General features: G+C 37.0%; 1 protein-coding gene across 1 annotated transcript in view; it reads right to left on the bottom strand.

The window, feature by feature from the left end:
- Positions 1–13,066, bottom strand: part of Ift74 (intraflagellar transport 74) — a 64,065-nt gene that overhangs the window by 23,409 nt on the left and 27,590 nt on the right. The window contains exons 9-13 of the mRNA XM_070008243.1: positions 10,286–10,424; positions 8,978–9,040; positions 5,510–5,653; positions 3,943–3,983; positions 32–111 (exon numbers count right to left, since the gene is read on the bottom strand). Coding sequence (XP_069864344.1) covers positions 32–111; positions 3,943–3,983; positions 5,510–5,653; positions 8,978–9,040; positions 10,286–10,424 — 467 coding nt within the window. The remainder of the gene's footprint in view (positions 1–31; positions 112–3,942; positions 3,984–5,509; positions 5,654–8,977; positions 9,041–10,285; positions 10,425–13,066) is intronic.

The raw sequence follows: 13,066 nt of genomic DNA, 5'->3' as shown, positions 1-13,066 counted from the left end.
TAAAAATGTAGAAATAAACCAAAATTGTTACCTTGGTGCTCCTCTAAATCCAGATCGAGTTGCCTAATTTCTTCATTAAGATGATTTATTTTCTCTTTTATATCTGTTAACCTGTTAAAATGTTACATAATGAATTTGTGAAGAAGTCAGTAAGTAAAAACACTCAATTAGGATTTGACAACTTTTTTAAGTTTCAAAAATCTTATCTAAAAAGAAAATGCCCTATTTTGAAAACCACATTATACATTTAAGAGAGAAAGATTTCCTACTCCTCTTTTTTGGAGCAAGTATTCTCAGAGAACATTTTGTTGCCTAGTCAGGCAAACACTTCTTCAACCTTTCAAGCTTGACTTGTATACTAAGGAAATTTAAAAACAGAGAGAGAGAGAGAGAGAGAGAGAGAGAGAGAGAGAGAGAGAGAGAGAGAGAGAGAGAGAGAGAGAGAGAGAGAAACACACAGAGAGAGAATAAATTATAGCAGCGTTTTGGTAAGTCTGCATAGAATTAAGTTTGAAAAATATCCTTTTTTATTGTGAAAATACTGTACAGAGGGGTTACAATTACATGGGCAAGATAATGAGTACACTTTTTATCAAGCATTGTAGCCTCCTCCTTTGTTTCCCCTTCCCATCTCTTCCCATTCTCCCCCTGCCCCCCACCCAATCCTCCCCGGCCCCCTCCCTCTACCCTCCCCTCCCCCGCACCAAAGTTGTGAAGTTCGTTTTCCATATAAGGACTTATACATCTCATTGTTGCAATGGGTCCACCTGTATCCCTATTTAAACCATGTGTTTTTCCCCTTCCCCTCCACAAATTATACCAACATCAAATACAGTGAAAGCAGGGGTTATACTATGGGGGAGGGACATACAAAGAAACAAGAAATAATCTTTTTTTTGGGGGGGGGTCCAGTCGTGGGTCCTGAACTCTGGGCCTGGGCACTGCCCCTCAGCTCTTCAGCTCAAGGCTAGCGCTCTACCACTTGAGCTACAGCGCCACTTCCGGCTTTTTTCTTTTTGCTTATGTGGTGCTGAGGAATCGAACCCAGGACCTCAGGCATGCAAGGCAAGTGCTCTACCACTGAGCCACCTTCCCAGCCTCCAAAGAAATAATCTTATAAATGTGTTAGAAACAATCGCATGAGAGAAAAAAAAAACATTTGACTACATATAGTAGGGTTCATTTCCCTAACATCACCTTATCTGACCTTTTCTGCTTGACTCAGACATATACTAGATATTGCAAATAAGGGAAACCATGGGATCTATTTTTCTTTGGGCCTGGCTTACTTCACTTAATATAATTCTTTCCAAGCCTTTCCATTTCCTAACAAATGGGGCAATGTCATTCTTTCTGATGGAGGCATAGAATTCCATTGTGTATATACACCACATTTTCTTGATCCATTCATCATCTACTGAGGGGCATCTGGGTTGGTTCCATATCTTAGCTATAGTAAATAATGCTGCAATAAACATAGTCGTGCTGGTAGCTTTAGTGTGGTCTTGTTTGTAAACGTTTGGGTAAATGCCCAAAAGTGGGATTGCTGGGTCATAGGGGAGCTCTATGTGGAGTCTTTTGAGGAACCTCCATACTACTTTCCAAATTCTAAGAAATTAGAAAATGAAGAAAAAAATCTACCATTAGAAGAATATTATACAAATTAAAATTTTCCCCTGCGTTTGTCTTGTACAATCAGTTGATCTAGATGGAACTTCAACTTAGGAAGAAAAAAAACCCACAAAGTTACCACATGAGCTAGCAAGTCCATCCATACACAAAATAAGTAAAACTATACATCGGATGGGCACTGGTGGCTCACATGTAATTCTAGCTACGTAGGAGGCTGAGATCTGAGGATTACAGTTCAAAGGCAGCCTGGGTAGGAAAGTCTGTGAGACTCTTAACTCCAATTAACTAATAAAAGCCAGAAGCAGAGCTGTAGTTCAAGTTGTAGAGTGTTAGTCTTGCACATAAAACCTCAGAAACAGGGCTCAGGGCCTGAGTTCAAGCCCCAGGACCGGCGCACGCACGCACGCACGCACGCACGCACGCACGCACGCACGCACGCACGCACACACGCACGCACGCACACACACACACACACGCACACACGCACATGCACACACACACACACACACACACACACACACACACACACACACACACACACACACAGCACAGGGATATTCACATCAATATGATCATAGTAGCCAAGAAAATAGAAGTAAGCCAAATGTTCATGAACTGAAGAATGGATAAAATAAGGCATATGTATACAGTGGATACTACTTAGAAATGAAAAGAAATTAAATACTGATATAATGCTACAACACAGATGAATCTTGAAAACATTATACTAAATGAAACCAACCAGCTACATAGGACTATATACTGTATGATTCCACTAAGAAATGTCCAGAATAGGGCAAATCTACAGAGACATGAAGTACATTACTTGTTGTCCAAGAGCTAAGAGAACAGACAAGAAGGGTTAAAATGTGGGATTATACTGGGGTGAAAAAAACTTTTAAAATTGGGGTTATGGTTGTACAACTAAACTAAAGGGCTGTGAATTGCATACTTTTAATATGTGAATTCTATGATATAAATGATATACTAATAAAGCAACAAAATACTAATAAAAGGTTATGTTAGGTATAGTAGCTCTAGCCTGTAATTCTTCCTGAATGGTGAAGATCATGGGATTACAGCTAAAAGCCAGCTTGGGCAAAAAAGTTGGCTGGGCTTGGTGATATGCATTGATGCATGCTTGTTATCCCAGATACAGGCAAAGTAAAATGGCATGCACTTGTCATCCTAGGCATCACAGAGAAGCACAAGAAGGAAGACTGATGAACCCCAAGATAAGGACTCAAATGGTTTTTCTTTCTTGCTATTGTTTCTAACATATTTATAAGATAATTTATTTGTTGCTTTGTATGTCCTTCCCCCATGTTATAACCCTTGTTTTCACTGTATTTGTGGAGGGGAAGGGAAAAAACAAATTGTTTTAATAGGGATACAGGTGGACCCATTGCAACAATGAGATGTACAAGGCATTATGTGGAAAAACGAACTTTACAGCTTTGCAGGGGGGTGTGGGAAGGTGGATATGGGGAGCAGGGATGGTAAGGGGAAACAAAGGAGGAGGCAACAATGCTTGATAAGAAATGTACTCATTACCTTGCTCATGTAATTGTAACCCTTCTGCACGGTATTTTCACCATCAAAAACATATTAATTTTTAAAAATCAATAAAAAAAGAAAATTACATGCATATGTATACTTTATTTGTATATTTTCTATGCATTTTTGTATGATAATTAAATAGTTTCTTTGAAAATTGAAAAAAAAAGAAGGAAGACTATAGCACTGGGGCAAGATCCTACTTTAAAAATAATCAGTACTACTGTGAATAAAGCAACTTGTTTACCAAAAAAAATCAACACTAAAAAGATGCTGGAGACATGGCTCAAGTGGTAGTGCACCTGCCTTGCAAGCAGGAGGTCCTGAATTCCATCTCCACTAACACCAAAAAAAAGTGATTATATTACATAATGGCTCTTATATGCTGAAATGTTTAAAGCAGTAAATTGGAAAGCTGCATCATTATTATCAATTTGAACTACAGAAAAGATACCTATAAAAAGATGAACTCTCGGGGCTGGGAAGGTGGCTCAGTGGTCGAGCGCTTGCCTTACATGCCTGAGGCCCTGGGTTCAATTCCTCAGTACCACATAAGCAAAAAAAAAAAAAAGCCGGAAGTGGCGCTGTGGCTCAAGTGGTAGAGCGCTAGCCTTGAGCTGAAGAGCTGAGGGACAGCAATCAGGCCCAGAGTTCAGGCCCCCCCCCAAAAGAAAAAAAAGATGAACTCTTTTACCTTATTAGTGTCAGATGAGGACAAACAAACAGAAAATATTCAAGTATAATGGTACTTACTGTCTCTCCATGCTGGCTATTTCCTGGTTGTCTTCTTTAACCTATAAAACATAGAAAGAAAAGTCTTTAAACAGTAACTCACGCTGAGCACAGGTGGCTCAGACCTGTAATCCTATCTATTCAGGAGGCTGAGATCTAAAGACTCCAGTTGGAAGCCAGCCCAGGCAAACAAATCCTAGGGACTCTCATCTCCAATAAACCAGCAGAAATCTAAAAGTGGAGGTATGGCTCAAGTAGTAGAGCACCAGGTGTGAGCAACAGTGTGAAGCCTGGAGTTCAAGTCCCAGTACAGGCACACAACAAAAAGGATAATTCACTATTAGATTATCTAAAGGAGAATTTCCTTGTAGAGTTATGTTAAAATGTCAAATCAACCTTATAGGGAAAATCATTAAGAAACTACTCAGATTACTTTATTCTTTCTCAAAGGAAGAATAATAGATACACTCACATCTATCCTCAAGGGGCTATCATTCAGACAAGGATCTTAGTTGATAGAAAGATCTAAGGTATCTGAGACCCACCCATTATAAGGCTACCAGATTTAGCAAGCCTAGTTAAAACTGAATTTCAGGTAAGTAATGATTAACTTTTAGGGCTTCTATATACCATATATCATTTCTTGACCTCATATATATAATTTCTCTTCAAGAAATTTTAGAAGATCTAAACTTTAACATCACTCAGGAATAATTCTAACACTTCAATAGCTCCTAAATGGATGCATAAGGCTCTAAGAAATCCAGTGGGACTGGAAACCACTTGGAACCAGTTCATGGTCTTGCCCTAAGATCACAAAAGAGTTCCTGATTGCAGCTATATTCAAATATATATTCTTCTCCTAAGGGTCTCTAAATAGATGACATACTAATTATAAAGCTAAACTTCAGATAGTAACGCTTTGGAAATACATGATTTTGTGGCACATATTTTTGTAGTACATTGTAATTCCATTCCCTTCATGGAGGTACTAATACTAATAACTGCGCAAAGTAATTTGATCCCAACCAAATAACAGAATCTATTTTCTATAAGATTATTTTTTTTTTTTTTTTTTTGGTCATGGGGCTTGGACTCTGAGCCTGGGTGCTGTCCCTGAGCTCTTCAGCTCAAGGCTAGCACTCTAACACTTGAGCCACAGGGCCACTTCTGGTTTTCTGGTGGTTTATTGGACATAAGAGTTTCACAGACTTTCCTGCTGGGGCAGGGGCTGACTTTGAACTGTGATCATCAGATCTCAGCCTCTTGAGTATCTAAGATTACAGGCATGAGCCACTGGTACCCAGCTAAGAATCTCAACTTTTTCAACTAAAGATCCAAAACATGAAAGAATAGCTCAAATAAAAAACCATAATACAAAATGAAGATTTAATGTAAAGAACACTTTATATGGGAAAATGACTTTTCTGTAGTTTTTTTGTTAAGTACTTCATATTTAGGTATTGCTAATTATTTGCTGCTTTTTAATCAACTTACTGGCTTTCTTGTCAATTCATACCACTTCAATAAAACAACTCAACATGCTCAACAAAGCCTGGAATATGAAAATAGGTATTTTTTCTTCTACCTGCTTAAGTAATCTCTCCCTCTCTTCCATTGGAGATCCCATGCTTTTGTCTTCTGCAACCATTTGATCTCGATGAGATTCTAACTCATAAAGCTTTTCATGCATCAATACAGCCTCCTGTTTTACCTGGGAGTGTGCTATTTCCTGAGAACAAAAAATTAAAAAAAGGAAAAGCTCATTATTGCCATTTTAGTCAGGAAGTTAAGGTGAGGTCATTAGGCCCTAATCCAACATGACTAGTATTATAAGAAGAAAAAAGATTAATTGGGTAGAGCAAGAGACCTTGAATGATAACACAAAGACTGACATGATGCAACTGCAAGTCAAGGAAGACCAAGACTGAAGACTACTACCAGACATTAGGAAGGAGTTTTGATGTCTCAGGGGAGCAAAGCTCTGTGGACACCTTGATTATACTTTTAGCCCCCAGAACTATAGGAGACTAGTTTTGTTGCTTTAAGCTACCTGGTTGTGACACTCTGTTATGGCATCATTAGTAAGCCAACATTAAGTAGAGCATTTCTGAATTTACCACTACTCTCTGGTTCAAAAAGAAAATATCTAGGTAAGGTGCCTCAGTGGTAGAGTGGTAGAGTGACAGAGTGCTTGCCTTACATGCATGAGGCCCTGGGTTTGATTCCTTAGCACCACATAAGCAGAAAAAGCTGGAAGTGGCGTGGTGGCTCCAGTGGTAGAGCGCTAGCCTTGAGCTGAAGAGCTGAGGGACAGTGCCCAGGCCCAGAGTTCAGGCCCATGACCAACAACAACAACAACAACAAAAGGAAGAAAGAAAGAAAGAAACAAACAAAGAAAATATCTAAAATAGACATTGTGATAAAACTATTATTTGATAACAAAAAAACCTAGGAATAATGGTAGTACTAATGGTGATAATTTGACATTTAAACCCATTATTCAATGAGCACTTGTTCTGTGCCAGGCACTATAGTCTTGTTACTATTATTTGGGTTTGGATTTTTAACAGTCTAGTCTCAAACTCATGAATTTCCCGTGTCATTCTGCCAAATACTAGGATTATACACTCAAAACATTAGTCTACAAGAGAGAATATTATTATCTCCATTTTACAGAAGAAGGAACTGGGGATATGAGATGTAAAAAAAATTTCAAATTAACAAAAATAGAAGAGTTAACAGTGGAGCACAGGTGGCTCATGCCTGTAATCCTAGCTACACAGGAGGCTGAGATGTGAGGATCAAGGCTCAAAGCTAGCCCAGATAGAAAAGTCTGAGACTCATCTCCAATTAACCACCAGTGGATCTGTGACTCAAGTGGTAGAGTACTAGCACTGAGCAAGAAAGCTCAGGGACAGAACTTAAGCACTGAGTTCAAGCCCCAGGATAGGCACACATACACACAAGGAAATAATGGTATTTGAAATCAAGACTACAACATAAATTAGGACAAAATCTTTTTTAAATTCCTTTCTCTTCCTCTTTCTTCCTCTTCCTCCTTTTCTTTTTTTTTTCTGGGGATGGAAAAATAGACAAGGGAAATAATTGAAAGTCCACAAGTGATAGGTTATAGAAATAGCTTATATAACAGAGCAGAAGGTCAAGTAAGAAAAAGTAAAGGCATGATAATGCAGTATGTATATGTTTTGAGGTTCCCTTTTTCATACTATCTTCTTCTCTTTGCCTAAAATTATATGCACTTCCTTGTATCTTAATAAAACTGTTCTTAAATATACAAGACTAGGTTTTTTGCAAGCCAATGTTCTTGCACCTCTCTGAAATAAGCATGACGATACTTTGCAGAGTAGTGAACACAAACTAGATATTCAATAAACACTAGCTGATTGGCAGTTTTCTTGAGCAATAAACCCGAAATAAATGAAATTAAGCGAAAGTTAAATAGAAATAGTGACTTATTTTGTTGCTTTGAGAATATTGTAAATTGTGTTTAAAACTCATGCTGTTTTCTTACCATCATTTTATTGTTATTATCAAGGTATTGTACAGACAGTTACCACTTCATGAGTATAGGTAATGAGTAGATTTCTTTATTGGACAATGTCACCCCTTCTTTCACTTTCCCAGTTTAAAATTATTGTTATTTTAAGTATATATACACTGATACCAAAAAAAAGTACTATCAGTACAAAACTAAATATAAGTTAAAACTCATACTTTTTCCTATGTAACTAAGCGAGTGAAAAAAGACTTGCCTCTCTCCCTTCTGTCTGAGTGAAATTCTACAAGACAGCTGTATTAATATTAAATGTGGTTCTTCCATGAACCTTTAAAGGGTCAAGAAAAAGAAATATGTGTATGTGTATATGCAGGTAGACAATGAGATAATCACATTAATATTTTTAATTAGGTAATTTCTTTATTAGCAAATTATCAAAAAATGAACTACAAATTACACATTCTCCCATAAGTCAGAAGATAAACTACAACCTAACTACACCTGAATCTATAGGAAATCAGGAAAATTAAGCAGCATAGTACACCAAACTGAACATTGATGTACAGTGAGTATAGTGTAGTGCCAATGACATGAAAATACAGCAGCTAATGGACTGTGTAAAGAAATGAAAATCAACTCAGGAGGTAGGGATCAAGAGGACTTCAGGTCAAAGTTAAGGTGGGCAAAAAAGTTAGTGAGGGCTGGGATGTAGCTCAGTGGCAAAGCACCTGCCTAGCAAGTGCAACGTCCTGGGTTCGATCCTCACAAAAAAATACAGTTAAAAAAAAAACCCTAAACAAACAAAAAATGTTTGTGAGACCATCACATTCAATAAGGTGGTTAGATGATGTACCCCTGTCATCTCATAAAGAAGGCCTAAACAGGAAGATCATGATCCATGCCAGCCAGGGTTAAAAAAGGTAACACTCCATTTGAAAAATAATTACCCAACAGTAAAAAAGGTACTGTAGTATGGCTCCATTTATACAGCACATGGCTACCAAGCACAAGAATGTAAGTTACTGCCTTCCAGATCAAGACAAACAAAACAAAATCAGAATAAAGCAAAAATCCAGAAAACAAAAATAAAACCAATCATCTCAAAAAACAAGCAAATAAAAAATACCAAAAAGTGAATTTTATATATTAAAGCAGGAAAAAGGTGAATAATCCTTGCATCAGGATTATATTTAGGAGTTGAAACTGGAGCAATGTTTTTGGAGACAATCTGGCAATCTCATAATCTGTTTTTAGTTTCTTGTGCGTGTATCTAAATTGCCATTAGATTTTTGTATAATCTTAAAGGTTATTTTGGCAGAGCCCTAGATGGCAGAAAGATTTATCCTATTCAATAACTGCATCTAATTTATTAATAATCTAGGATCTCAGTGGTCCAGAATGGGAAGGAAATTATTTCACTCTTGTTAGTAAACTGCTAAGTAAATATGTGCAAATATATTTGGATGAATTCCATTAATAGCTGAATTAACTTTCATAGCTAAGTGCGATGAGAAGTCTTACTTAATTTATACTTACGGTTTCCAGGCTTTCTTTTTTCATGCTCAGTGAATCTAGTTGCTGCTGAAGTATATCTAATTCCTAAGGAAAAAAAAATATAAATATCCATTATGGTAAGAATTTTCAACATTTCAAATATGGATTTGACAGATGTGACAATGTAAGTTTTGCAAGTATCTTTAATTAGTATCTTACATATTAACTAGAATTTATTAAGATTTCATTGTTTATTTCTTTCATTATTCCTAAAATCATTGCCATCTACCTTCAAAAAACATTTCATAAGCATGTTAAAGGTAACTAGAACCTTTCATAGTGAATCATTGCAGTGTTTTGAGAACATTATATATCAAAAACTTTCAAATTGAGTATCATTATTTAAAATCATGATTTAAAATCTTTACAAAATGTTTGTGTCTTTTTTATAATTTATTTTAGGGCCAGGATCTATATACACACATACCCCTCTATCTCTCTCTTTTCACCCTCTTCTCTCTCTCATACACACACATCTCTCATACACACACATACACACTCAACTCACAACATTCACCAATTGGGTAAGATCTCTGGTTACTCACAGCCCCACTCAAAATTAAAAATACTCTGGGGGTATTTTGGCAGCAACTGTGTTTAATATTTCATTGTGTTAGATAAACCTTTTCTAAAATAACAAGTGATACTAAAATGTCAGTGAAAGAATGTCTGAGGAACTAAAACAATATTCTTATCAGGCCTAATTCTTTGCCAGCTTTCTGGTTAAAGGTAATCTGGCATAAAAGGAACCATCATGGCTGAACTAGGGGAAGGATTATCAGTAACCCTTCATCAGGCCCTTAAATTGATTATTTAAGCAATATGATCAGGAGACAATAATTCAAAACAGGGAGATGGCAGATAAGATGCCTGCTGCTTATTAAGCAGGAAGAAAAACAAAAACAAGTTAAAAATCCATATGGTGCTGATTCATGACATTTCTTTAATGATTCCATTAAAAGCCTATAAAATTACAAGCATTTTAATCTATTTCTATGACATGCAAAAATGAAATATGCACACAAGTAAATAATTATAACAAAGCTATGGACTAGAGGCGTGGCTCAAGTGGTAAAGCACCTTCAAGCAAGTACAATGTGCTGAGTTCAAACCCTAGTACTACAAATATAAGTACTTTCCTCAAATTTTAAATACTTTTGAATGAGTTGAGGATCTTGTTACAATACAGATACTGGGCAGTAGGTGTAGTGAAGACCTCAGGAGATGCTGATGCTGCTGTGGTGTGTAGTGATTGCTACATGGCTAGTATATAGCAGCAAACAGTATTACCTGCAACAATTTCTCGTTTGTGCTTTTCATTTCTATGTACTTTGCTTGTTTTTCAGAAGACATATTTTTGATAATGCCATCTGCGGCCTGTTTTTCTCGTTCAATTTCTTCCTCTACACTTCTAATTTGTTTTTCTTTTCTGAAATCAAAAGCATGACATTTTCATGTTATTATATTGAGGAAAAAGCAAATAATTTCCATTAGGTCAGTCTTCATTTTATAGAATACTTATAAGATATTTAACTATAGTGTGTGAATGAAAGGTCTTTCTAGTTGGATTCAAAGAAAGCAAGCAAAACTACTTACACTATCAAAATTTGGCTCCATTAACATAGACTTATTTGATACCTTTCTCTTTTCTATCCCCAAATCCTATCTCTTTTTTTAAAAATAAATTTTATTGTAAGGGTGATATACAAAGAGGTTATACTTAACAAAAGTCAGGTAATGAGTACATTTCCTTTTTGAACAGTGTCACCCCCTCCCTCATTCTCTCCCAGTTTTTCCCCTCCTGATTTCCCTCCCCTCAAGTTGTATAGTTTATTTCCAACATAGTGTCTAGTGGGTTTCACTGCTGAATTGGCTCACCCTTTGTCTCACTGCCCAAATCCAATTTCTTTACTGTCCATTTTACTTTACTAAGAAAACACAGATTATCATAGAAAGTTATTAAGGCCTTATACATATAGAGATACATTTGGGTTACCATACCTGAAACATAAATGATAATATACATAAGCTGCAAAATAGTGGTTTTCAAGTTCCTTTTTATTTTTTAATTTTTGTCAGTCATGGGGGCTGAAGTCTGGGCCTGGGCGCTGTCCCTCAGCTCTTCAGCTCGAGCCACTTCTGGTTTTGTTCTGCTTATGTTGTGCTGAGAAATCGAAGCCAGAGCCTCATGCATGCGAGGCAAGCACTGTACCACCGAGCCACCTTCCCAGCCCTTAAGTTCTTTTTTGTTTTTTCATTGTGAAAATACCATACAGAGGGGTTATAATTACATGGGCAAGGTAATGAGTACATTTCTTATCAAGCATTGTTGCCTCCTCCTTTGTTTTCCCTTCCCACCCTTCCCATCCCTTCCCATCTCCCCTGCCCATCCTCCCCCTACCCCCAGCCAAAGTTGTAAAGTTCGTTTTTCGACGTTACGTCTTCTACATCTCCCTTAAGTTCTTTTAATGACAGAATTCAAGTAGAGCACTTGCCTTGCATGCATGAGGCCCTGGGTTCAATTCTTCAGCACCACATAAACAAAAAGAAAAAAAGCTGGAAGTGGCGTTGTGGCTCAAGTGGTAGAGTGCTAGCCTTGAGGTGAAGAGCTGAGGGACAGTGCCCAGGCCCAGAGTTCAGGCCCCACGACCAGACCCGCCCCCCCCCAAAAGAAATCTGCCATGTAAATCATAAAAGCATTTTTGGCTAAACTGGGGTAGGCAGATCTATAGCACAACTTTAGTTTTTTTAAAGAAATGATAGCTTTTGATTAATAATATTATACTTAAATTCTTCTATCTATTGATTTAATTAAAATAACAAATTATTACCATATTTTGACATTAAAATAATACATTAATTTCCCAAAAAGTATCACTGTTAAGCAGTAATAGTAAAATTTATTAAAAGAAATAACTATATTACATAATAAGAAATATCAGTGATGTGCCCCTTATTTTCTATGCAAAGCCAACAATAGAGAATTTCCTAAAAAAAATAGAGATAAGTTGCCACCTTTTCATGCAAATAATTGTTTTACCTTTAGAAAACTTGATTTAACATACATTTTCAATCTCAAGATCATAAATTTCTTCTTGGGTTTCAAAATCTGAATAACCTATCACACCTTCCTTTCTCTCACTCATAGATATCAACTTTTACAGCTAAACTCAATGGCTCTACATATACTCACACCATCTATATACTTTTACCCCTAACCAACATAATCTAGATTCAGAAATTCTACAAACTTTATCCCATAATAACCAAATAAAAGATGGACCCGATAAAACAGACAACCAGAATTTCAATTTAGTTTTTCTTCACTATTGGTACAGGCAGTGATGTCTTCCTGTATGCTTTGAATAGGACAGTATAACAAACATGTTTATGCTGCTACAATTTACATGGATATTCGAGCTTACAGAATTTTTGTTTGTTTGGCAATGTAGTTGGAACTGAGGGCCTTTATTTGCTAGATAATAGTAGTTCACCATTTGAGCCATACTCCTAGCCTGCTTTAATTATTTCTTTTTTTGGGGGGGGGTCCAGTCATGGGGCCTGAACTCTGGGCCTGGGCACTGTCCCTCAGCAATTCAGCTCAATGCTAGTGCTCTACCACTTGAGCCACAGCGCCACTTCCAGCTTTTTTTTTCTGCTTATGTGGTGCTGAGGAATCGAACCCAGGGCCTCATGCATGCGAGGCAAGCGTTCTACCACTGAGCCACCTTCCCAGCCCCCTGCTTTAATTATTTCTTGGATAAGGTTTCATGCTTTTGCCCAGTCTGGCCTGGACTGTGATCTTCCTATTTATGACTTCTAATAGCTGAGAGGAAAAAATAACTTGTTCAGTTTGTTTGTAAAGATGGGGTCTTAGTAGGTAATGACTTCCTTGCCCCAAATCATAATTCTTCCCATCTATGCCTTCTAAGTAGCTGAGATGACAGGCATGTATCACCATAGTTGGCCATCTACAGAACTTTTAAGCAGAAAACTATTAATTCTGATCTGTTTTGTAGATTGACAGTAGAACCTGCCTAGAAGAGTTAATCTTTTGGAACTACTTCATTC

The sequence above is a fragment of the Dipodomys merriami genome, unplaced genomic scaffold (assembly GCF_024711535.1).
Source record: "Dipodomys merriami isolate MVZ:Mamm:240054 unplaced genomic scaffold, mDipMer1.0.p SCAF_11, whole genome shotgun sequence".
Lineage (NCBI taxonomy): Eukaryota > Metazoa > Chordata > Mammalia > Rodentia > Heteromyidae > Dipodomys > Dipodomys merriami.
The sequence above is the reverse complement of the archived record's forward strand: the minus strand, read 5'-3'. Positions and strand labels throughout refer to the sequence as shown.